We start from the raw sequence: 27,551 nt of genomic DNA on the forward strand, positions 1-27,551 counted from the left end.
CCGACGCTTTTCCACGTCGCGCGCCCAACGGTTGAGGCAGGGGAGGCTGCGCGCGTTCGTGCAAAGGCCGGGAAAAAATGGCGGCGCCCGTCTTGCGAGTGTCCACCCCTCGCTGGGAGCGGATAGTCCGGCTGCTCGTGTGTCTCTCAGGAATCCTGATATCCCTGTACGCTTTCCATGTGGAGAGGGAAAAGACCCGGGATGTAAATTACCGCGCCATGTGCGATCTGAGCAGCTCCATCAGCTGCTCTAAAGTCTTCACGTCCAGGTGAGAGAGCGGGACTGTGTGTCAAAACCTAGCGAGTTCCCTACCTAGACAACGGCTGGTGGCTTACATGTCCTCGCTCAAACACCCGAAAACCGCCGTTTCAACCCCTTTTTGTGGTTTTGGATTATTTTAGGGGCGTTTCAAAGTTTAAATGTGCTCATGAAGGTCTGATAATACTGTCTAGATAGGCAGTTTCGGTAGGTTTTGACACACAGCCGGAGAAGAGTCGCTCCGGGCCGCTGACTGACTGGGAATTTTATCAAATAAAAATATTTAGTGCTGTATTTATGCTCTTTTCTTAAAAAGCCCATTTGTATAGGCCGTACATCTATATATAAATGAATCGACATTATTTTAAAGCTGTATTTGAATGTGGCTTTTGTCTTGTGAACACAAACACAGTACGATAGCGGCTAATGCTAACAGTGCTAATGAGTGAATGAGTTGCATATCAGGACGCTGAATTTTGTAATCATACACAGATTATTTCACATGAGTTTGTGTTGTAATGAACTCGTTTGTGGTCTCGAGGTGAAATCAAAAACACTCATTTATTTATAAGCATCTTCAGCTAACTTGACAGCACATCCCTGGCTTAGATGAGTACAACAGGCTGTTTCATATGTCATCATTTTCCATCAAACATTAGTTTCTCTTGATGTTTTGAGTATGAAGTCAGTATCAGTCCCTTTAAATGTTTTATTGCTGTATGAGGATGAAGAAGTGGATGGGTTTGTCTGGGTTCAACTTTGTTTTAGTAACCTTTGAAATCAGTGTGGTGATTTATTTATGAGGCGTCAGTTCCTGATTTTATTGCTGAGGGATACACCCTCACTCATGATCAGACCATTAATGGTGTGGTTTAGCAAACATTTATAGTACTTACTTTATTAGAGTATGATTTTATACCATAAGAATTGATAATAAATTAATAATGATAATGTGTGAGGGAGGGTGTGGGCCAGCCTTCGCTCCCCACGGTCATCAATGAGCCTTGGCCGCCCATGACCCTGTGGCCGGTTCTCCACTGGTCCTTCCTTGGAGCACTTTTGATAGATACTGACCACTGCAGACCGGGAACAGCCCACAAGAGCTGCAGTTTTGGAGATGCTCTGACCCAGTCGTCTAGCCGTCACAATTTGGCCCTTGTCAAGCTCGCTCAAATTCTTATGGTTTCCCATTTTTCCTGCTTCTAACACATCAACTTAAGCCCTATTCAGATGGTAATTGTTCCGCTTGGGGTCTTAAGGTATTTTAATAATTTGCAGGGACTAGTCAGTGATTTTATTGCCATCCAAATCCATAATGTTTTTATCCCACCACTTGCATAAAAATCCCGGGCTGAATTACCTTCTGTTTTTTGACAAGCACCAGGTCATGTGGTAATTTAATTGCCGTCCGAATACACATCTCTGAGTTTTCTAGAAGAGACTCTCCCTTTTTGACCACTGCCAGAGCACCGTACAGTTACACTTCGCTGTAATTTGGATGCATTTTAAAGATCTAGCCTAAACTTTTATGACTGAAATGCTGGAAAAGTAGTTACAAGAACAATATTTCATCACCGCTTAAAAGAGAAAGAGAAGGAAAACTTGTAAACATTTGAAATGGGCCATTATTACGGCAGCAATTATACGTTGAAATAACCATTCAGCATTATTTACCTCATGTAAATAAGAGGCTGAATTAACTTTTTACCACATTTTTAAAATGACATCCATCATTTTGAGATAAAATACAAGACAAACATTTTTTTAAATTGTAATGTGTCTATCTTCCTTTTTTTTTTTTTACAGGAGATTTAAATAATTCAATAATTATTAGAATATTATTTTCCGATTGAATTTATTCTTGTCATTCCAAGCATTTGACATTTTCTTGATAGCAGACAAACATGCGACTGACTACATAAGCAGGTTCGTAGGATCACAAACTCGCTCCTCCACCGAAAGCACAAGTTTTATCACTGAGATGTGGCGGCATGCAATATAATATTTTTGCTGACGTTCACATGAGAAGCAGTTACTGTCTGAATAGGGCTTTTGAAGTCAACATGTTCACTTGCGGCCTAATATATCCCACGCAATAACAGGTGCCATGACGAATAGAATAGATTATATATATCAGGGCTGGGTAAAAAAAAAAAAAGATTTCTTGATTTTAATCGCCGTCCCAAACATTTGAAGTGTCCCAGATGGAAAAAAAATCCATCATTATGGTGGCTGATATATTGTGTGTCTCTTTATTTATATATATATATATATATATATATATATATATATATATATATATATAATATTTATATAAATACTCAATTTAAATGTTCAGATTCTGAATAGCTTCGGTGTATTTTTCCTGTTGATTCAACAACAATAACCCCACTTCCAAGCAACTTGTTGAGCTTAAAGGGAAAAAAGGATGTTTATATGGTTGTCAGGACAGTCATGTGAAGTTTACACACACGGACACACTTTCAGGAAAACATAATTTTGGGGGGAAAAAGCAGCTGGAAAACAAATCACATGCTCACCAAGATCATATCAGCGTAGATCAGCTCTTCTAAGGGAAGATTTTTTTGTGTGATTATTCTGTGTGGTTTTTCTTGCTTATTGAGAATATTGAAATGACAGGAGACAGACAGCACTGCGTTGGATGTGCTTCAAGTGTCTGTGTATTAATAGAGTCTCTGGCTTTATCTGTGAATCTGTAGATGTGCCCACTCATCACCGAGCTTTATAGCACAGCATTATTTATATATCATGGTCACTTATGTTATTTCCATCAAGTGTAGTTGAAGAGATACAAGCTGTGTATTTGCATTATGTCGAAGTCAATTAAATTGTCTATGGTGCTTGTTGTTTGCTCACAGAGGGATGTCCCCGGGCGTTCAAGCAGGGAAAACAACCAAACAAAACTCCAGCCGGGTGAAGGTTTTCAGGAACGTTACATAATCGGGCTTAAGGTCTCGCTCTTAAAGGGAACCAGCATTTTATTGTGCTGCAGAACCGACTTCAGATGATCGGATGGGTTTTGCTAAATGTTTCACCACTAATTCGGTTGCATTATTCGTTCACTCCATTGGGAAACCGCACAGCATTGATAAGTTAGGGAACAGCATTGATAAGTTTCACCCTTGGGAAACCGGACAGCACTGAGTCTTGACTGCGCTGCTGTCTAAAGGTTTGTGAAAGGATTTCTGAGTGTTTTTGCAGGAGAAATGTTTTTGTTCTGTAACTGGAGCTTGAAAACATGAGATTGTATTTACGGTTGTGGTCAGAATTATTGGCACCCCTGTTAAATATGATCAAAGATGGCTTCTTCCATGAGGAGGTTTTGCTTCAATGGCTTTGTTTCCAGGTGGACCATTAAAGAACGCGACGCGTGTCTCCCAGAAATCCTGTAGAATTCAACCATTCAAGGAAACGACTTTGAAACTCCTGAAGTGTTTCCAATTTTGTGTGCCTTATGCATCAGACGTTCAGTCAACGGTCCATCTGAGACTATTTACTAACAGACCGGCTGATGTAAAAGCCACAAGTCTTTAAAGGTGGGGTAAGGGTTATTTCAAAACCGTTTTACAAAAACGGCCGAGTCCAATAACAAACTTGTAGCCAATCAGCAGGTAAGGGGCGTGTCTACTATTGACGGTGAGATGAAAGTGCGCAGTGCACGTCATTATCCAAAACACACACGACACACACGATGGACATTAGCCGAGAACTAACATATGCTGGCTTTTGATTGAATATGCTTGTGTGTCATGTTCACTTGTTTGTCCATTTGCGATCGTATTGTCGCTCACTTTATCAGCGATGATAAAGAACTTCCGTAGTCCTTGTCTGGGTTATGTATGTGTTGGGCGGAGCTAACAAAATAGGGTGAGACCCTTTTTGGGGGTAGGGGCGTGTTTGTTTTGGTGATTTGAAACAACATCAGTGGTTACCAGAATGCACTTACCCCACCTTTAAAGGGGTACTTCAGCGCTGGAAAGATGAATCTGTATTTAAACTGGGTCAACAATGTAGTAGAAATGTGAAATTATTTTTGGAATTTGGTGCCTTCTAGACTGAGAAAAGACAGAAAATGTATTTGTCTCATGGGGATGAAAGACTACAATTCCCAGAATGCTTCGCTGCCCTGTGAGGCCACTCCCAAAGCCACCGCTACTGGATTACAGTGACTGAGTTGAAGACACTACAATTAAATCCTGAACGTGTCTGTTCACTATAAGGATTGAGTCGCCGCGTGATTCTCACAGCACTAGGGTTGGGCATCGTTTTGATTTGAACGATTCTGATACCGATTCCGATTCTTACTTTCGATTCCGGTTCTTTTCGATTCTCGATTCCGATTCTTTGAGGGGTGGAGTCAAAACAGGTCACATCGATATTCAATGCTATTTTCAATACAACGGGGGAAAACGCTGCATATACTGTCAATTAGATATTTTTAATATAATACATTTTTTTGTCTTTTGAAAGTCTAGGCAATCAAACATTTCTTCTGAAGAGATCACTTTATATGATAAAGCTTTTAAGCTTTTTCTCATATATAAACATTGATCAATTACTATTAAAATTATCTCACAAATATTTGTTAACTCAATGTATTTTTTACAATGGGGTAATTGTGTTGCAATAGTTTACACACAGCACAAGTAAGCTTGATTTTGAATGGTAAATTGAATAAACAAAGATACATATTACAAAAAATAGCACAAATAAATACAATAGAATAAAAGATATAAATGATATAGACTGCTTTATTTTTTCAGGTAGGTCTAACATTCAGGTAAGAAACTGAATAAAAAAACGCAAAGTGGCTAAATACATTTAAAATAACATTGGATAATGTTTTTTGCAAAAAATTAAAGTTTCATATAAAACCATTAAAGTTACACACGTTGATCAGTCAAGAGCAGTGTGATCGTTTGTCTTTTTGTAGTTTGACTTTGAATAACAAATGACTGCTGTCCCTTTAAGAACTGTACTCATGGATCCTGAACACTGTTCCTGTTACTCTTTCTTCATTTCTTCCTGAATTGTTTTAGACTGTGTTTACATACTCTTCAAAATGTGCACTGAGAATTTGTTTGAGTGTATTTGACCAATAATAGGCTGGAAAAAGAAGCGAATATTTGCACTTTTATGTCAGGGGCGGCTGTATTACGTTAGGCTATGTGTGTGTGTGTGTGCGCTTCAGATGTGAGCTTGAAATCTGCGGAGATTCGTAGAATTATGTGCAATCCCGCGCAAAATTCAGACCGATCACACACACTAACACGCTGTTGTAAGGAAAAGTCCAGCAGAACGCGCGTCCGTCGTGTTCAGAGGTTAACCGGCTGAGTGAGAATATGCGGCTGCGTGTCAACTCGCTGTCGGTCGGAGAGGAGAGGAGAGGAGAGGAGAGGAGAGGAGAGTGCAGCTGGGATCGATTGTGTAGGCTGAGCAGGCTATCGTATCTTTTCAGATATTTCAGTATCGATATTTTTGACAACACTAGTTGCACTGTGCCGATCCAGGCTTTTAAAGGTGAAATAAATCCACACTTCAGAGCCGCTTACCGGGCTTCCATGACTAAAGAACAAGCGGGCGCACAAGCACCGGAAATCAGGTGGCCATGGAAACCAAAACTTGCGCGCTTGGAACCGAAGATCGGAACCGAAAATAAATTTTCTAAACGATTCCACTGGAATCGTTATTTTTTAAACGGTTCCAAGTTAGAACCGGTTCTCGATGCCCAACCCTACACAGCACTAACGCTGCAGGAGTCAGATTACGTTTAAAGTCATAAATGAGCTGATGAGCTCTCGTGATAAGAGCTGAGGTAATCACGACCACACTCATGGCATACATTCACAACGCGTTTTCAGTCTGGCGCGTTTTCAGTTCATGCCTTTGGAGAAACTTTCATAGAAATTAATTTGAGAAGTTAAAACACTTACATTGCTCCGCATCCAAAATGAATGCCTGCAGCTGCGAGCTGAGCTGTGAGTGTGATCTCCATCCACCATGTGCGGGTGTAAAACGTGGAAATATCTCCCTCTGGTGGCTGTAGTCTTATGCCTTTGGGCAATCTTTCCAAAGATGACGCAAATATCGTCAATTTGCGTAACGGGAGGAATTTTTCCTGAAGTAAATTAGGAAAATCTCTCGTCTCGGGGGGATATGAGGGGGGAAAGCACAATCATTTGAATATACTCCAGGGTTTCTACTGATACAAAGCCATATGCTAATCGCTGAAGTAACCCTTTAAGAAATCAGTATTAAAAGCCAACTTCCCCCATAGTCCTCCAGAGAGATCCACCATTAGAGAAATCACTGTTAATCATAGACTATAAAAAAATATGGACGTAGTGTCCGTGTCGTGACCCATATGATTCTGAAGAGCAGTTTTGAAGCGTAAAATAAAGCTGAGCTGGCCGTTGCCATCTTGGCTGCGTGTCATTGTGCATCATTCTCGGATAATAGAAAATTGGCAAAGAGGCGAGATGTGGGTGGAGCTGTAATTTACTTAATTATGCAGAATTGTAAGGCTTTATATAATGTAAATGAATGAGTTATAATAAAAAAAAAATCACCCCACTCACAGTCGTCATGAAGGGCAAAATTAGCCGTATAGACCAAAACCACAATTTGTACTGGGCTGTGAACATGTTTTTTTTCTGCTGAAAAGTTGGTCATTTTAAAGGTCCCATTCTTTGCGATTCCATCTTTCAAACTTTAGTTAGTGTGTAATGTTGCTGTTGGAGCATAAATAATACCTGTAAAATTATAAAGCTCAAAGTTCAATGCCAAGCGAGATATTTTATTTAACAGAAGTTCCCTTTCAAAGCCTACAGCGAGCGGCCGGTTTGGACGACACCGCTGCACTTCCTGCTGTGATGACGTCACTGGAACCGTTTGTTGACGAACCCTCCGCCCACAAGAACACGCAAAATAGAGGGCGTTGTCCTTTTGCTCTCGCAGGTCGAGAATAGGAAGCGTTGTTTTTGTAGAGTGTGTTTGTCGCCATGCCATTGAAACGCTGTTAATTTCATCCCGGAGTCAAATCACCTTTGTTTGGCCTTCCCACGGACGCTGTACGAGATCAATGGCTACAGTTTATGGTTAACTCGGTTCCGGAAAATTATAATCACAATTTAAAACTCTGCAGCACATTTTGCTGAGGACTGCTTCCTCAATCTCAATCAGTTTAATGCCGGATTCGCAGAAAGATTATTCTTAAAAGATGACTCAGTTCCCTCTGTGTCTGGAGAAGGCGTTGTTTATGAGCCACAACCGGTAAGTGTATTTTATTATTTAAGTTGGTCCGTTTAACAGTTTATTTAACTCATGACACAAAGTGCAACGCTGTTTAGCTTTGTTAACTAACGTTAGATGGTAATTGAAACTAATCCGAAAAACTTAGCATATAAAAGTGTAGTAATTCATTCAGACACCATCGACTGTTGGTGTGTGTGATGATCAGTTTAAACTCCTGAATAGACAGCTTACCATTCTGAAACATCCAGCAAAAGTCTTTCCTGAGCAGGTTGTAATCGATCCTCTTCGATATTCTCCGGGTCTGATTCCGGCTCAAATTGATAAGGCAATATAGACATTTTTGCAATAACATTGAGTGCGTTATGGTAAGAGGCGGGACCTTTCCGGGCAAAGTGTGCTAAGCTGCTGTCCAATCACAGCACGGGAAGCGCTGGCCCAATCAGAACTCGTTACGTGTTTCTGAAGGAGGGGCTTCATAGAACAAGGAAATCATCAGGCCGTTTGTAGGACAGAGGAAACAGCGCTGTACAGATAAGTCAATTGTGTGAAAAATACTGTGTTTTTTTACACGCGAAACATGAACTCATGTTATATTGCACTCTGTAAACCTAATCACAGCTTCGAAAACACGCGAAGAATGGGACCTTTAACATGGAGCTCAACGAGCTCAATAAAATTGAAGTCACTTGCGTATTGGCTTTAAGAGAGACCGTAGGAGGTTGCCGCTGTCTGTTAATATGGCAATGAAAATCACTTTACAAGAGTTTGTCAGAGACCGCCCAATCCCATGAGGCATTGTGGGTGATCGAGTCGCTGCTTATGTATTTGCTATTTATCTGCCTACTAATTATGTATTTGTTGTTTGTTTGTTACATTTTAATTGTTTATATCGTATTGTTTTACATTGTTATATTCTGTTGTTTGTTGTTTCTTAATCAATAACTACATCAATTTTTGTAACTCACTCGTCAAATAATTTAAGTACAAATAAACCTTTTTCTTCCTTATTTTGCCAACTTCTTTATTCTAATCAACATTGTAATGTTGTAATTCATCTCTGAGCTGGTTGGTTTGGTTGAAGGGATAGTTAAATGCCTTGACAATATCTTGCACCAGTTATTCTTCCACAGTCCTTCAGTTGTTTTGTGCATGTTTTGGGAGTGCCGTTGGTGAGTGCGCACGACGTCTCGTAAAAGTGAAGAATTTATTATGAATGCCTGGTATGCAGACTTTGTAGTAATAAGGATGTTGTTGCGTTTGAGACTCTGAAGCTCTGATGCAATGATATTTAGTAACAGAATCATGATTGTCTTTATTATTCATGTGTGTGTTTGACTGGGAATGATGGGACATATGGAAGAGATTGGGCATGACCTCAGTTGTTTGGCACGGTTCAATCTTTAATTAATGAATTCATTGGCAGGAAGCTATGAAGCTTTTTCAGGGTTCAATTATAGAAACAGTTTTAGGATTTGGGGTATTCAACTAAAATTGCTTGGGGTCCAGTAAATAAACCTTCCTCACTGGTCGAGGAATTATATACCTAAAACATGAATTGATGTCTTTTTGCCAGACTAAAGAAATTATTGTAGATTAAAAAGTGTCTTTATTGCACAAAATAAAGTATGTTCTCATAGGCTATAGATAAACATGTCTTTTCATATTGTTAAAGAAATAGGTAGTTGAGTTATTACAAAATATCTAATTCAAACAGCCATGTCTGACAAAAAATTATGAATGAAAAAATGCCTTCATCTCTAAATCTGTACTGAAAATACATTAATTTCAACATTGCTAGCAACTAATGTACTTTTTCTGCTAAACAGTAACAATCAGTGAACACAAACCATCCTGGTTAAAAAACAAAACAGAAATCTCAGCTCTATCTTCAGCACTGCTCTCTCTGTGCTTCAAATTGCACTGGTAAAAAAATGAGCAATTAGCAATATCCAGAAACACAAACAGTTAAAAATAATGTGCCACCAGTGTTGGAAAAAATGAAAAAAGTGCAAGAAACATTTTATCTCTTCAGTTCAACTGTTCCTTTAAATCCAGAAAAACGTAAATGACCTCAAATAACATTTCAAAAGGCTGAGCTGAGTTGAACTTAAAGACGGAATGGTGTGCAAACTCACCCGTTAACATTAGGGCTGTGTATTGCCAAGACTCTGGCGATACAATACGTATCACGATACAGGGGTTACAATACGATATATTGCAATATATTGCGATATTTCTTTTTTGTGTGTTTTTGTTTTTTATAATTTAAAAGAATAAAGAACACAACCATAAGCCTAAAACACGAGACAAAGTATTTTATTTAATTAATACAGCCTATAATTTATATCACTAATCATATGCAATGTGCAATCTAAGTTAAGGGAAATGTAAAGTGACTGCAGGGTTCTTTATGTGTATATGTTATAAAGGTTCACAGTATAGCAGTGGCTATATTTAACAACAGAAAGTGCAGTCCATTTCATGACTGAATGACTGTTTTATATTTAACACAGTAGCCCCGATCACACAGAACGCGTTTTTGCAGCGAGAGGCGCCTTTTTTGAATGGATTTCGTTTGGCAGAGAGCGTTATGCGCGCTGCTTATGCGCCCTGGGCGCCTCGCGTTTCTGAAGGAGCGCTCCGAGCGCATGAAGTTGAAAAAAAGTCAGCTCTGAGCGGAAAAGCGCGCAACATCATCACGCTTATGTTCTGTTGTCCAAACGAATGAAAGAAGAGGCGGGCCTTCCGTTGTGTTGACCGTTACATTGATTTGACTGACAGTACAGGTGATTCGGGGGTTGCCTAGAAACATTAAAGTGCACTGCTCATTTTTGAATGAAAAAACGCCGACCAAAAAAGGGAGTGCAGTGCGCCTCGCGTTTTCGAACCTGAAAAACGCGTTCTGTGTGATCGGGGCCTAAAGCTGTTTTCTATAAAGCAGTCTATTGTATAAAGTGCTATTTCAAGAACTGAACTGCAGAGCTGGTGCATCCATATCCACATCGCTATTATCTTTCGTTCTCCTGCCACCGCTGTCAGTTTTGGCATGTGTTTATTTTGTTACTGAGAGGAAAACGTGCAGGACATTCTATCGAAACACTTCTCAGCAGCGCGGGTGACGTCAGGATGTTAAGCGAGCTCTCTGTTTCAATGTGTTTCCCGAGTATTAGATTATAACTTGGCCTATTTTGTAAACAAAATGATTCTTGTCGATTTCCTAAGTGGCTTCTTTTTAGCTGAAGCCAACATGAGTCCACACTTCAGCTCTGTATACTGCAAGAGCGGAATCATTCTATCGTCTTGAGAGCTGGGTTTGCTAATGTAAACACTAGTGATTAGGGATGGGTACCGAAAACCGGTATTAAAACGGGCCCCGGGGGTGAATTTTGAAAGACCGTTGTATCGATAAGCTCGGACGTTATCGGTTCTGCTGTCGGTACTTTTGAAAATACACGTGTGGAGAAAGAGAGAGAGAAAGAGAGAGACCACGAGCAAAACGACAGAGGGCAGAACTAAACAGTCAAACATAGCCTGGTTACACTTTAGATCTGTGATAGTCTGATTTTATTTTAGATTTTGGCTTCCAAAGATTAAAATAATATTTATGTCTAGCGCAACTTATGTAGGCTAATTCCCTTTGCAGCAGTAGCCCACGCTGTCATTTCTCCATAAAACTCAAACGCAATGACAGAATCAGCACGATCAGGGATTGTTGTAAAATACAGTCTAGCTACTGTTGGTAAATTGTGGGGTGCGTTTTAATAATAAAAAGAGCGATTAAGCACAAAAATGTGCGCAAGAGGATGTTCCCAAGTCGGCGCGCGCCCCTCTGGAACAGCCCGCAACGAGATGAGCAAATTACACTTTCGGTTTCACACTCGCGTCTAAACGATCAAATGTACACAAACATCTATGTCAAAATCCCGGCTTGGAGAGTCTCTTAAACACAACAGTTTAACAGGTTTAGTTTGTGTCTAAAATGGACGTAGTTATTATGGATAGTCAGGAGAAAGTGTAGTGCATCTGCCTATTATCAGTCGCCTAGAGCTGCACATCTGTCTTAAAGAGGCAGTGGTGTTAATAAACATGCTGATGAATTACTACGAATTAAACAACCAAATGCAAAGAGAAAATCACTCAGCTCTTGAATGAATAACTTCAGCTTTATTACGCATTATTTTGGCTATTTATGATAAACTATGTAGTGTTATTTGACTAGAATTCTTCCTGAAATTAAAGCACTGTATAGGCCTATATAATGTGTATTTTTGTTAATTGTGTGTGTGTGTGTGTGTGTATATGTATGTATATATATATATATATATATATATATATATATATATATATATATATATATATATATATATATATATATAAAATCTCAAAAAGTACCGATAAGAATACCGTTAAAGTACCGGACCGATAAGCAGTATCGGTAAGAGTAGTAATACCGTTAAAATCTTAACGATACCCATCCCTACTAGTGATGCGCGCACTTTTACCATGCGCTTCTCCGGCTCCGTGTCAGTTATACGTTCTGAGATAACACTGCCATCTAGCGGTTGGGTGTTATACAGTCTGTGGTTTAAACCGAACACAAAGCCACGGATCTTGGATGTAAATAAATAAATATATAAATATCGATACAGCGTTTTTGAGAATCGATACAATATCGCCAAACATATCGCGATATTCACGTGTATCGATATTTTCTTACACCCCTAGTTAACATGGGAGCCGAAATAAAAACGGACATGCCACGAGCTGCACGATTTATTAAACTTATATTATATTTCACTCAAATCGTCCATGTACATACATACTTATTTCATCCTGTGCTACAAGATACACCCATCGTGCAGTTCTTCTGTCAGAAGTCGATTCAAAACTAAGCTTGCGTGTATGTGTGGGAAAAAACGGTTCTACTGAGCTGCCCGATATAAATGTGATTATTTATTTATTTATTTATTTTTAAAATCGCATTTAGCATTTAGTTATTTCATTACGTCAAAAGGTTTCGCGGTCCAGATGGATGCATCTCGCGATCCGGACCAGAGTCCGCCAGTTGGCGACCCCAGAGATAGGGGTTTAACGGTACACAAAACTGACGGTTTGGTACGTATCTCGGGTTTGAAACATGGTTCGGTATAGCAGTTTTACAAAAGTGCTGTTTATTTATTTTTTATTAAACAGTAGTTTACTTGAACGTATGTCTGAGGAAAGTGCAGACGGGGGGAAGCAAATCTTCGCGACACAACCTCTCCCGTCATTTCATCTCTCCCTTCAAAACAATGGAAGTATGGCGAAGTTGGTCTCCACGGCTCTGCTTTCGGCAGCGAAAAAGTTAAGAAACTCGACGCTGACGGCGGTTTCACACTGCACGCGCAGGCGGCGCAGGAGCTTTGCGTATGGAGAGCGGGAGCCGCGCGCTCGTTGTGCTCAGGCAGCATTGGTCGCGCGCGCACCTGAACCGCGGCTCGTGTATTGCACAGACAGACTAATATTGTCCATTCTGTCAGATTTTCCGGTGTTCTGCTCGACCCCTGTCATCTCGTGCTTTGATTTATAATGGGCACATTAGGCAGCAATGCATATCTGCTGCAAATGCGACCGTTTTCCCCTCTGTTAGTCTGTTCCAAACATGCATTTAACATGCTGTAGCCTATGGGTAGTTTACATGATAAGTAACCTTAAAGTTAAAATTAAGCATCTAGTTTTAATCATTTAAAGGGGCCTTTGAAGTTGGGGGAAAAAACTTCAGGCAGTGTTGTGTTTTCGTGTATTTTTATTTTTCACAGCTCTGGATATCATAATGGTGTTTGTTAAACACACAGAACAATTCACTACATGATTTCATGGTGAAATGTGTTATTTTTTAACGTTAATTTTTAGCTTTAAATGTTTTATTTAATAGTACTGTATGTAAAAGATGATTCTTATTTTTTTTTTTAGTTCTTTTAAAAAAAATACTTGAAAAGAAAAAGCTAATGGAGCACTTTCATTTTAACTTTTATAAACTATTATAATTTATTTTACAGGAAAGTTTAAAGCTTATAACCATTAATATTTGAAGTACTTGAAGTGCAGTGTTATGTCAAATATCATATTTGTCTTAAAAGTAAATGTGATGTTTGTTACCTCAATAAATTTAAGGTCATTCCTATTTTTTGTTTTATGTTCTATTATATTAACATTAAAAGCACACTCTTTTTTCACCAAAATAACAGTAAAGGGTAAAAAAAACTGAATTGCCAAACATTTTAACGGAAAAAAAAGAATCTGCAAAAATTAAAACGGAAAAAACGGAATTTGGGAAAAATAAAACAGATTTTATAGGGCCCTACATAAGGCAGTTTTTCATTTACTCTTTAAATATAATCTAAAAAAAATTTTATTTGTTGTTGAAATATAATCATTTATCAGTGGCTGTCATTTTCATGACAGATTTATTTAAACATACATTAAATAAAAAAGACATCACTAAAAGGTTAATATATATATACCGTTTCATCCATAGACCGCAAAAAAATATGGACGACTCGACATCATCCGTTTCCGCTTGCCAGAGTTGAAGCTTTCAGGCGGCCTGCACGGCGCGGACATCTTGTGACCGAGTCTGCGCAGTAGCGATTTCGGGACCGGAGTTGCGCAGTAGAGCGCAGGAAGTAGAGCAGGAAGTACTGCTGCGATATCAAAAGCCCGCCCACACTCTCGCAGATGCAGAACAATTAATAATGTTGGTGTGGAATAAACAGTTATGGAAATGTAGAAATTAGAGGTCCTGTTCTTCGCGATTCCATCTTTCAAACTTTAGTTAGTGTGTAATGTTGCTGTTAGAGCATAAATAATACCTGTAAAATTATAAAGCTCAAAGTTCAATGCCAAGCGAGATATTTTATTTAACAGAAGTTCCCTTTCAAAGCCTACAGCGAGCGGCCGGTTTGGACGACACCGGTGCACTTCCTGCTGTGATGACGTCACTAGAACCGTTTGTTGACTAAAGCTCCGCCCACAAGAACACGCAAAATAGGGGGCGTGGTCTCGTTGCTCTCCCATGTGGAGAAGAGCGCACATTCAGCGCTTGCATCGCCCGTTTATGGTAAGAGGCGGGACCTTTCCGAGCAAAGTGCGCTGAGCTGCTGACCAATCACAACACGGGAAGCGCTGGCCCAATCAGAACTCATTACGTGTTTCTGAAGGAGGGACTTCATAGAACAAGGAAATCATCAGGCCGTTTTTAGGACAGAGGAAATAGCGCTGTACAGATAAGTAAATTGTGTGAAAAATACTGTTTTTTTTACACGCGAAACATGAACTCATGTTATATTGCACTCTGTAAACATAATCAAAGCTTCGAAAACACGCGAAGAACGGGACCTTTAAAGCTAAAGCTCCAATCTGCTCCCAAAAATCCCCCAAAAAGTCTGTTAGTGCCTCAGTGACAACTTCACTCAGAGAAGCCGTCGATCTCAGCTGTCAATCATGACGTCACATCCTCCGTTTTTAAAGCATCAAATAACTAACTAACTAAAACTAAACTTATTATAAAAATGAAAACTTGAACTGAAATCATCGTGATGGTAACTGCCTTCAATGACAAACTAATTTTGGGGGAAAAATATTTGAAGTGTAATTTTATTGTTTAGTTTGCCTCTCGTACATTAGAAAACACAGAGGGGCAACTATACTGGGACCCGTCACCGGGGGGCGATCGAGGCGCGAAAGCTTCAGTTTCTGAGAGGAGCACTGCAGGGCCTGGTTTCATCCCTAATCTGAACGAGTCACATCACAAACGCAGCAGGACTCAGATCTCATTCATCACGAGTTAGGAGAGCTGACAGATGTAAAAGTGAATGTAAAAGCGCCTATTTAAGGGAGTTTGTTATTGCACTGTTGTTGTTGTGTTTTTCATTAACTCTTTCCGCGCCAAACACAGAATTTTCCGTTATTTGTGAGAACACTTCCTAGCCAAAGACGGATTTTTTCCGGGTTTCCATGTTTTCCTTGTCAGACGCTAGGAGGCGCTATTACCCATCTTCTGAATGAGTACTGAATCTCCTGATCAAAGTAAGACGGAGTAAAACAAGCGATCGTATGTAAACAGATGCATATGAAAAATAATGTGATCATCAACGTTAAACATCATATAAATCAAAACTAATGTTTCTGAATAAGATGTGGAACCAGGATGAGCTACAGGACTGTGAATCATTAGAGGGGCTGTGGACTCGATCTTCTCCATCTGTGTTTGAACAAAAAGCTGAGAAAATCACGTTTTTGTCAAAAACTGTATCCAGATCAGATTCAGATGATCAATGTTTTTTTTTTTTTTTAAATGAAACTTACCCATATTCAAGTGTTGATAAAAAAGAATGCAAGAAGCTTAAATAAAATGCTTTTTTTTTGTTTAAAAGAAGAGGGTTATATCTATCTTTTGATATATTGCATGCTCAGATAGTCATAAAACAATGTTCTATGGGCTATACAATTTTGATGAAAATTATCAAAAACCCTGGCGGTGACTGGCAATTTTTTTTTTTTTGTAAACGCTGGCGGGGAAAGAGTTAAGAATAATAGGCTAATGGACCCACAATTCAAGCAACCCGCCCCTGAATTGGCACTAATTCAAAACTGAAACAAAAATGTGCCCGGCCTCATGCTGCGTTCACACCGCACGCGAATGACGCAAATAAATCGCGTTATTCGCGCGAAGTTGGACGCGTGAACATTTTGAATCCATTCGCTTCATTTGCGCGTCAAATTCGCTTCATTCGCGTGTGACATTCCCTACACAACAGACGCGAATTCGCGTCATGGGAGGGGTTTCTGTTAGTCATTTTGACTGGGTCACTTGACTTCTTTTCTGTAAAAAATACTACTGTTAATGTGTGACAAAACGTAGTTTGAAGACTTTTTCAGGCGATAATATTGTTGTTTAATGCTCAAATCTGTGTTTTTTTTATACAAAAAGTGCTCATTCGCGTGTGACATTCACTACACAACAGACGCAAATTCGCGTCATGGGAGGGGGTTCTGCCAGGCAGCGGCAGTCGGCAGAAGGACTAGCCGAGTTAAGGCTGCTCTCACCGGGGTTGATGAGCGCTGAGCTCCGGTGATCGCCTGGGTCTCACACCTCCGAAAACACCAGATCAAATTTTCAAATAGGAGCTCTCTTAATAAATAAATCACATATTTTAGCTTTAAACAACTACATTCTCGCCTGAAAAACTATTAAAAGTACATTTTGTGACACAATACAGTAGTATTTTTAAATTACTCTGGACTCGGGCTTCCCCTATGGGTTTCCCATCCGTCACTTCACCACGTGACAGGAGTAAGCAGGCTCCTCATTGGTTAACGCGGCGCGAATATCCGGCAAAGTTCAGATTTTTCAACTTGAGCGATTCGCGTGTTTCGCACTGTTCGCGCGAATCGCGTTCAAAACGCTCAATTCGCGTGATCATTGCCGCTTCATTCGCGCGAATCGCGCCATTCGCGCCGCCTCATTCGCGCGAATCGCGCCGCAGAATGCCTATTCGCGTCTCTGCATTGACTTAACATGTAAATCACTCGCGCGAATCGTGTCATTCGCATGCGGTGTGAACGCAGCATTAGAAATCGCATTTACGGACAAACTGTAATTCATGGCATGCACACTAACATGTTTTCAGTTCATGCCTATGGAAGCTTAACTTTCATAGGAATTAATTGAAAGCACTCGCTTTGCTCTTTTATTAATGCCCAAGCAGCCATCTGCATGTTACTTTCGGTTATAAATAATTAGTGATTTAAAAGCACAGTCTGTGATACCGGTATTACCGGTTTTGTTACACGTTGATTAGCCGGTGGGAAAATTCCCAGCCCGTCACATTCCTAGCTCGTATCAATCTACTTTACAGTGAGGAAAATAAGTATTTGAACACCCTGCTATTTCTTTCACTTAGAAGGGGTCTGAAATTGTCATCGTAGGTGCAGGTCCACTGGAGAGACATAATCTAAAAATTAAAAAAAATCCAGAAATCACAATGTATGATTTTTTTTTTTACTATTTATTTGTATGATACAGATGCAAATAAGTATTTGAACACCTGAGAAAATCAATGTTAATATTTGGTACAGTAGCCTTTGTTTGCAATTACAGAGGTCAAACGTTTCCTGTAGTTTTTCACCAGGTTTGCACACACTGCAGGAGGGAATCAGGCCTGTCGCTGAGAAACACAGAGTTTGAGCTCCCTCCAAAGATTCGCTATTGGGTTTAGGTCTGGAGACTGGCTAGGCCACGGCAGAACCTTGATATGCTTCTTACAGAGCCACTCCTTGGTTATCCTGGCTGTGTGCTTCAGGTCATTGTCATGTTGGAAGACCCAGCCTCGACCGATCTTCAATGCTCTATATAAGGGAAGGAGGTTGTTCCCCAAAACCTCGCAATACATGGCCCCGGTCATCCTCTCCTTAATACAGTGTAGTTGCTCTGTCCCATGTGCAGAAAAACACCACCAAAGCATGATGCTACCACCCCCATGCTTCACAGTAGGGATGGTGTTCTTGGGATGGTACTCATCATTCTTGTTCCTCCAAACAGGTTTAGTGGAAATTGACCAAAAGTTCTATTTTGGTCTCATCTGACCACATTACTTTCTCCCATGACTCCTCTGGATCATCCAAATGGTCATTGGCAAACTTAAGACGGGCCTGGACATGTGCTGGTTTAAGCAAGGGAACCTTCCGTGCCGTGCATGATTTCAAACCATGACGTCTTAGTGTATTACCAACAGTAACCTCTGAAACGGTGGTCCCAGCCCTTTTCAGGCCATTGACCAGCTCCTCTCGTGTAGTTCTGGGCTGATTTCTCACCTTTCTTAGGATCATTGAGACCCCACGAGGTGAGATCTTGCATGGAGCCCCAGTCCGAGGGAGACTGGCAGTCATGTTTAGCTTCTTCCATTTTCTAATGATTGCTTCAACAGTGGACCTTTTTTCACCAAGCTGCTTGGCTATTTCCCCGTAGCCCTTTCCAGCCTTATGGAGGTATACAATTTTGTCTCTAGTGTCTTTGGACAGCTCTTTGGTCTTGGTCATGTTAGTAGTTGGATTCTTACTGATTGTATGGGGTGGACAGGTGTCTTTATGCAGCTAACGACCTCAAATAGGTGCATCTAATTAAGGATAATAAATGTGTGGAGGTGGACATTTTAAAGGCAGACTAACAGGTCTGAGGGTCAGAATTCAAGCTGATAGACAGGTGTTCAAATACTTTTTTGCAGCTGTATCATACAAATAAATAGTTTAAAAAAAATCTTATATTGTGATTTCTGGATTTTTTTTATTTTTAGATTATGTCTCTCACAGTGGACATGCACCTACGATGACAGTTTCAGACCCCTCCATGATTTCCAAGTGGGAGAACTTGCAAAATAGCAGGGTGTTCAAATACTTATTTTCCTCACTGTATATCGATCTAACGGTATTTTCTCATTCCAAATAGTTTCAAAAAAATATATTGGTAAATTGTACAAACTTGATATACCACCCAGCATTCATTTTTTTTCAGAGAATTATGGAAGCATCTAAAAAAGAGTTGAATTGCGATAAACTCTGAGATAAATTTGAAATTGCATTTTGATGAGACTGGTGGGAAAAAAATCTCCAAGATGATGTACAAGAGCAATGTTTGTTGCATAATTGATAGTACTTGCATACTAAAAAAAGCTATTTTACCCATTATTTATGTTTGCTGTGTTTAGACTGCAAATGTCACATCATATGACGGAATTGGATGTGACCGGAAACCACCACATTTCTCCTTTGTTGGTACAATTTCAAACAATGGGTTCGAAATCTCTGTTCGCACTGATAAATAGAAACTGTTCCCTTTATGTGCTGCTGCCTTGATCATTGTATGGTTTTGATTTAGGCCAAATATTCGGTCATAATGTGCTTGTGTTCCCAAGGAGCCCAGAGCGCTAAGATATTATTTTATATTTTTAGTTCTTATGTCTCATGTTGTCTGCTTTCTGCTTTTTTAACGGTTTGTGTTTTCATCTTCTCTCTAGATGGGGTCGAGGATTTGGACTGTTGGGAACCATTTTTGGCAACGACAGTGCAGTAAACCAGCCAAACAGTGTCTATGGAATTTTCTTTTATGTCTTTCAGCTGTTACTAGGTAAGAAACATCATAAACCACACCGATCTGCTGATAATGCCACTGTTTCACATGAACAGGTACTTTATAGGGAATGCACCAGTATAGAATTGTTCTTTTATGGCCAGAATCTCAATATTTTAACGTGTCTATTGGTCTCTGGTGAATGTGTTTGGTCATTGTGTGCACTTTTTTTATACTGTCCTTTCAACTTTCAAAAAATGTGTTGATTTCTGCATGCATGCGCTCTGTGTATCTTTAACTAGGGCTAATTTCCCATGTGCTCGATTGTTTATATTGTTGCTAAAGCTCTTTAATTGGCAATTGCTTGTATCATTTCAAAATGTAAACTATTATCGCCCAGCTTTAATCTGATAATGCAACTATTAGGCATGAAGATATTATAAACATTAGCATCATGTTTTTCTGTAAAGCTCTTTGAAAAAATGTGTATTGTGAAAACTATACAAATAAAATTTACTTGAACTTGATTTTGGCTTTCAACAATTATGATAAGATCGTTGAGACATATGTAATATAATGGTTTCCAGTAGGTTGTGCAGTGACACAGGTGAACTTATTTATCAAACATTTTTAAAATATTAATTTAAGTGTGTATGTATGTATGTATGTATAATATATATATATATATATATATATATATATATATATATATATATATATATATATATATATATATATATATATATATATATATATATAATAGTTAATTTGTTTATTTAACTTTTTTACATGTTTATGCTTTTAAGTTAAATTATATATTCAAAGATCAATGAAATACATTGTTAAAAACAATTTAAAATATACAGAGTTCATTTTTTTATATGTTTCGTTTTAAAGTTGAATCTTATTTTAAAAAAATCTATGAAATGCATTGTTAAAAAGACAAATAAATATAGACTTAGTTAATTTTATTTTTACAATTTTATGTTTTTCAGTTGAATTATGTTATCCAAAGAGCAATTGTTAAAAAGACAATTAAAATATACATAATTTATATGTATATAATTTATTTAGTTACTTTTTAAATGTTTAAGTTGAATTATATATTCAAAGATCAATGAAATACATTGAAAATATACATAATTAAGTACTATTATTTTTTTATGTTTAATTATATTCAAAGATGAACGAAATCCATTGTTAAATAGACAATCAGGCATATACATAAATAATAATAATAAAAAAATAAAAAAATAGGGGATGTTTCTAAAGTCAGTGAGTAATGGTGTTAAATAATCGTGGTTTCAATCTTGGCCAAAATTACCCTGTTATGATTTTTCCCATAATCAAGCAGCCATAATTTAAACACCTGTTGTTTCCAGTCCCTGAAACTACATCTACTAGTGTGGGAATTATGTTGAAACTTTTAGGTGATAACATTCCTGTCTCCGTCTAGGTTTATTTGTGAAACACCTGATAGTTCACATCAGTTTGTACAGTGTCTGGTATTCGTATCGTTTCCTGAAACAGGAGGAACTCATCGCCCTCGCTTGTGCATGTCTGTCACCGCAATCTCTTGGCGTTTCAGTGATAAAGCACAGGTCAAACATTCACAACCTTAGTTTAACTCTTGTATGCCAATCTCCTCTTAAAAGATTGTTATTCAAACGTCTCTGACTGCATTAGCTTCTCATGCCCTTCGTCTGGGTATAACCATCATAACTAAAACTATTAAAACGTAGAGTGCAACCGTTGGATTTCAAAAGTAAAAACTCCATTCATTTTCTCTAGAAGGAAACTGACTTGTTTATAAACCTTTAAAGCCCTACTGTGAGCTACGGGGTTGTTAATCGATGGTATTTACTTCTGTTGAAGTCGTCAGTCTGAAATATATAAATATTTGTTTAACAGCGGAATTTCTGGTCAAAAAACTACATTACCCATGATGCCATGCAGAAAAATTCCGCCAATCAGAGTCCAATATAACAAAAGATGCTCCAAAAGAGCTTTTTTCTTTTTTAGCTCCACCCATTCTTATGAAGCACTGGATGTTGAATCGATCTCTATGCTTTAAAAAATAATTAATTTGTTTTTAAATTTGATTGTTGTTTGCAATGCCTCCTGGGATTGTAGTTCTTTCACTCACTAAAATCTTGTACCTTTGTCTTATTTTCAAAAATGTTTTTGCTTCAAATCAACATAACTTTTTTTCAACATAAAAATAATTTAAATATTATATTAATGTCAAAAATAAAGTGCAACCAACTTTTCTTCAGGTTGAGTGAGCAGTGGCTAAACCTGATACTACTACAAACAGCAAGCGACTTATTTAGAACAGTCCGTCTTTACTAAAGTGTTTCCACACACTGGACCGCGATGGCGACCTGATAATTTCTCGCTCGTTGGCTTCTGTCATCCGCTGTCATGACAAATCCTGTCCGTGCTATGTTTTGTTTTCTTTGCGCGTGCGGCTGACGTCACATATAGGCAGACTGAGTAACGATTAACCCCTTTATCATTAAAAGTGCTAAGAAAAAACATCCATATCCACAACTTTCCCGAACTCTGACCTTTCCCATGATTGCTATGGCAACGTAGAACACGCCGGTAACGAACTTCCGGTTTACATTAGTCTGTACTGTTATCAGCTAAACGCTTGGTTGTATTATCAGGATTCAGGAGTAGACTTACAACAACGCTTCAGGCAAAATGATCACATGCCCCAGATGGTCGCATGGATCTGACTATCTTACTAATATCTGTAGCTTTAAGCGATTCACCTGAGTTATGCGGCGCAGAGATTTTGCCACTGTGTGGTAGGCCAGCTTGGCTGTTCCTATGATCATCGCAAGAGTTACCTTCCGTCAATGCGCCTGTAAATCAATTTTATTTTATAATTAATAAAGGTTTATTTGTTTCTAGTTATTTATTTTGTTAGATATTTCCACTTTGCGGGAGTCACGCAAAATAATTTTATTTTCCCGCGACTCGCACAAAATGTGCGTCTCAATCGGCTGCCTAGTTCAGTTGTCAGGGCACTGACTAGTGGACTAGGGAGCCGATTGAGACGCAGGGAATATCTTGCCGCCCGCATCCGCATTCACCCATCAAATATTATCCCGCGTCGCATTCGGTTGTGCTGGGTCCCGCTGGAGTGCAGGGGGTAACCCTAACCCTAACCCTAACCCTAACCCTAACCCTAACCCAATTTTAGTTTCTTTTGTATACGAACACTCTCTGCGTTTAAAACACCGACTAGCTCTTCTGGCACTGCAGGGTTGTATTATTGAAAAAACAAGCTCTAGGAGTCGCACGATAACTACGTACACGTTGCGGCATTAGTTTCGGCTTTTGTTCACACAGCGCTCGTCCCGGGTCGAATACCGCAATATTACTAGGTCCCCGACCCGGATTCAATTCGGTAATCAATTCCGGGACGTGGTTGCTTTCACACAGAAGGCGACCCGGCAAATATTGCGGGTCCGACGTGCAGTGTGAAGGGGCTTAGTTGGCTTCTAGGTTGTTGGACGTTGGAGTTTGCTGACTCAAGTTCTTCTGCGTGTTTGGCTCTGCTGATCTGTCCTCAGGTTCATTGTGCTTCTATAACTGGACACTGAAGTCTTTCTTCACACTATTGCAGTACATTTGCATAATGCCAGCGTGCAGTTGGCTCTTTGAGTGATGGACGGTTTGTAAGCGTGAAACCGTTTTGCACTTCCTTTAAACTGTTTTACATTTTACTGTGCAGTTTCTCATCTTATTTTCTTATCGGTGCGTGAATGAATGGAGAGGCTGTTGGCTCAGTGGCAATTCTAACTTGCTATGGCAAATATGAATAGGGGTTAGCGATATGGCAAAAATATCATTGCAATATCATGCAAAATTGATCACGATTCTTTTATGATGTTGGTTTTAATACAGAGCAAAGCCTTACAAGGTAATACGATATATAATTAATAAGAGTGCCAGACATTTAGGCCAAATTGGGTGAATTTTGCACCTATTTTGGAGTATTTTTATCGAATATTTACACTGAATATGAGTGTAAATGTATGCCGCCGCTCCGGTTTCACTCGTGCACAGCATTTTTTTGTAACTTTGATGCACAACTTTGAGTCAACTGTTGATATTTCATATTATTTTAAAGCCTGTTTTCTGTCCAATTTTGGTGTTTCTTTAAATAAAGGTGTGGTTGTTTTAATGTAGTGGCTTGTAATTTTTAAATTCAGATTTACTAAAATTATTGAATTTAATTAAGTCTAATATTAATACAATTGTACAAAAACAAATGTAATAAGAAATTCATAATTATTTAAATTAGTCATTTTTGTTTTCAGCCGATAATTTTCTATTTGGTGCATCCCTATAACACTTTTTTTGGTCATTATTTTATCTTTGTTATTAAAAAATACCAAAGATACACATTACATATACACAAAAAATGAAATAAACAGTGCTTTATATTTTATTTTCAGCTAAAGTAGACATATTTAACAGTAGCTGCCGACCCCTGCCTTAATGGATTAATTAAATTTTAATCAGAAAACTTTTACAATTTAATATTTTAACGATAATAAATCTGTTTTTTTTCCCAAACTCGTTTTTTTATAGTTTACAGCAAATGTCATCAAAATATAACAACGTATAGATTTTTTTGTTTTGTTTTGTCCAATAAACTTATTGTAATGTATGAATTAAAACATTGATTATAAAGATGACCTTGTGTGATATTCTTTAAAAATCCAATACTTGATCAGCTCTGGAGAAAATCTACACTTATCAAGGTCCATTTTGGTTAGAAAGTGGCCTTTAAAGGATGCTGTCTATGTAGTGCGCACTAGGTTTTGATCCGGATCCCTTGTCGCCTTGAACCAACAGACACTTGAAGATGTTTTTATTGCTGAAATCTCTTGTTATTTATCTCCATCTTGTCTAAAGTTCTTCCTCTCTCCTGTCCTTGTCTGCAGCGTTAATGTGTGTGTGTGTGTGTGTGTGTGTGTGTGTGTGTGTGTGTGTGTGTGTGTGTGTGTGTGTGTGTGTGTGTGTGTGTGTGTGTGTGTGTGTGTGTGTGTGTGTGTGTGCGCGCAATCTTTTTGTCCTGCTCTGCCCTAATGAAATTTCATGACTATGAATAGCCAGACTGTGCCAGTGTGTGTATTGAATGCCCTCTGTTCTGGAGAAGCGTTCCCTTTTCCGAAAGGGTCGAGCGATGATTAGTGGGGGAAAGGTCAAGCCTGAAACATGCCCCTCCCCCTTATCACAAGCCACGCCCACTCAGACACTTAACCAATTTAGCTAGCTGCATGTCTATAAAGACACTTACCTTTTAAAGCATTGTCCTAAGTGCAATGTAACCTCATGAGTGTGTGTGATGTGAAACACAGGCAGCATCTCTGTGTTTTACAGAAATAGAAACACAGCCTGTGTGACAATAAAATTGTCATTCATTCATTATTCATTGTTTTGGCATGTGCATTTGAGAACATTTGGCTTGGATGTCCTTGTAAATCACTAGCAAGATCTGGATTTACACGTGATTTTTCTAGAGAAATTTTGCGTTTAAACCTTAAAATCTGACCTTTTTTGTGTTTTTTTTTGCAGTGATTCACCAATAAACCGTTCAATAAGAAATTGGGCATTATAGTAATATAATTAATCATTGAAAGTTTCACTATTAACCAAATTTTACTGCTTTAAATAATATTAGCCAACAGCTTAATTCAGAAATTTTATTAATTAAGGTTTCACCTGGGTCTTTAAATGTTTTATTTTGTATGAAGTATGTTGTTGTTGTTTTCTGCCATGAATATAGACTGATATATAATGCATGCATGTATAAATATGGTGATAAAATAAAAATGAAGAAATAACGTGTTTAAAAAAATATGGATTTTATATAATTGATTCTCCATTATGAGAATATTTTTCTATCTACCTATCTATCTATCTATCTATCTATCTATCTATCTATCTATCTATCTATCTATCTATCTATCTATCTATCTATCTATCTATCTGTCTGTCTGTCTGTCTGTCTGTCTGTCTGTCTGTCGTTCTATCTGTCTGTCTGTCTGTCGTTCTATCTGTCTGTCTGTCTGTCGTTCTATCTGTCTGTCTGTCTGTCTGTCTTTCTATCTATCTATCTATCTATCTGTCTGTCTGTCGTTCTATCTGTCTGTCTGTCTGTCTGTCGTTCTATCTGTCTGTCTGTCTGTCGTTCTATCTGTCTGTCTGTCTGTCTGTCATTCTATATCTGTCTGTCGTTCTGTCTGTCTGTCGTTCTATCTATCTATATATCTATCTATCTATCTATCTATCTATCTATCTATCTATCTATCTATCTGTCGTTCTGTCGGTCTGTCTGTCTGTCTGTCTGTCTGTCTGTCTGTCGGTCTGTCTGTCGGTCTGTCTGTCGGTCTGTCTGTCGGTCTGTCTGTCTGTCGTTCTGTCTGTCGTTCTGTCGTTCTGTCGTTCTGTCTGTCTGTCTGTCTGTCTGTCTGTCTGTCTGTCTTTCTATCTATCTATCTATCTATCTGTCTGTCGTTCTATCTGTCTGTCTGTCTGTCTGTCGTTCTATCTGTCTGTCTGTCTGTCGTTCTATCTGTCTGTCTGTCTGTCATTCTATATCTGTCTGTCGTTCTATCTGTCTGTCGTTCTATCTGTCTGTCGTTCTATCTATCTATCTATCTATCTATCTATCTATCTATCTATCTATCTATCTATCTATCTATCTATCTATCTGTCTGTCTGTCTGTCTGTCTGTCTGTCTGTCTGTCTGTCTGTCTATCTATCGTATAGGCTTTGCTCATGTGGTAATTAAATAACTACAAAAATGAATAAATAACAACAATAATCGTTTTTTTTATGGTTGAGAATGAATTAGATTTTATGTAGTTGATTTTGTATTGTAAGTGGATGGCATTTAAAGGTGAATTAATAAATTGCTGCATCATTTTGATCTTCATATTTTTACACCGATACACATACCCTCATGTCTGAAGGTTATTATATTCAATGCAGTTGATGTGGTGCTGTTGCTGCTTCAGTGCATTAATTGCTTTGTGTGTGTGTGTGTGTGTGTGTGTGTGTGTGTGTGTGTGTGTGTGTGTGTGTGTGTGTGTGTGTGTGTGTGTGTGTGTGTGTGTGCAGGTTTGACGGCCAGTGCGATGGCCGCTCTGATTCTTATGACCACCTCCATCGCGTCAGTGATGGGCTCCCTCTACCTGGGCTACATCCTCTACTTCGTCCTTAAGGACTTCTGCTTCATCTGCGTCACCACATACCTACTGAACTTCATCCTGTTTGTGCTCAACTACAAGCGACTGGTTTACTTGAACGAGGCCTGGAAGCAGCAGCTCCAAGCCAAGCGGGACTAGACACACAACAACAAGTATAGAAGGATAACAAATCATCCAACACGTGGGGAAAATGTGACCTCTGGAAAAATGTGACTTGCCACCAGGAGACCTTGCTTCCAAACAAATGTTCATTCTGTTGTGTGTGTGTGTGTGTGTGTTAAACGAAACAAAAAATTAAACAAGGAAAACGTGTAACTTTAGGGGCCACAGATCACAGGTTTATTGGATGGATTGGCGAACAGAAACACACATCTTTTTGTCCGTTTTGATTTCTTGTTGGTTTTCTTTGTTCCCCGAGATGAAAATGAGGTTTGCGCGTTTTGATCGAGAGCAAGAGCAGTCAGAAAGCACTTTGGAGCACACTTCCAGTCAGTACAAACGGAAGATGATGTCCTTTCCCTGAGGAATGAAATAATGGAGATCACAGAAATTGTTACTTGAATCCACTGGGAAAGCCGTTGCTCTTATAAAGGATAAACACGAATGATGATCACGAGGCTGATGTACTGCTCGAAGAAATGATTCCACGAAAACGACAAATAAAGTGTAATTTT

At 38.8% G+C, this 27,551-nt stretch overlaps 1 protein-coding gene across 1 annotated transcript; it reads left to right on the top strand.

Moving 5' to 3' along the window:
* Positions 1-27,551, top strand: vkorc1l1 (vitamin K epoxide reductase complex, subunit 1-like 1). The gene is made up of 3 exons (XM_067439692.1): positions 1-268; positions 19,587-19,696; positions 26,789-27,551. The coding sequence occupies exons 1-3, from the start codon at positions 78-80 to the stop codon at positions 27,013-27,015; spliced, it is 528 nt and encodes a 175-aa protein (XP_067295793.1). The 5' UTR covers positions 1-77; the 3' UTR covers positions 27,016-27,551.

Source organism: Pseudorasbora parva, chromosome 3, assembly GCF_024679245.1.
Source record: "Pseudorasbora parva isolate DD20220531a chromosome 3, ASM2467924v1, whole genome shotgun sequence".
Lineage (NCBI taxonomy): Eukaryota > Metazoa > Chordata > Actinopteri > Cypriniformes > Gobionidae > Pseudorasbora > Pseudorasbora parva.

Excerpts from the sequence above, each read along its gene's own strand:
- vkorc1l1 (XM_067439692.1), top strand. The coding sequence starts at position 78 with ATGGCGGCGCCCGTCTTGCGAGTGTCCACCCCTCGCTGGGAGCGGATA. Across the intron at positions 269-19,586 it reads TCTAAAGTCTTCACGTCCAG|ATGGGGTCGAGGATTTGGAC; the intron begins GTGAGAGAGCGG and ends TCTTCTCTCTAG. Across the intron at positions 19,697-26,788 it reads TGTCTTTCAGCTGTTACTAG|GTTTGACGGCCAGTGCGATG; the intron begins GTAAGAAACATC and ends GTGTGTGTGCAG.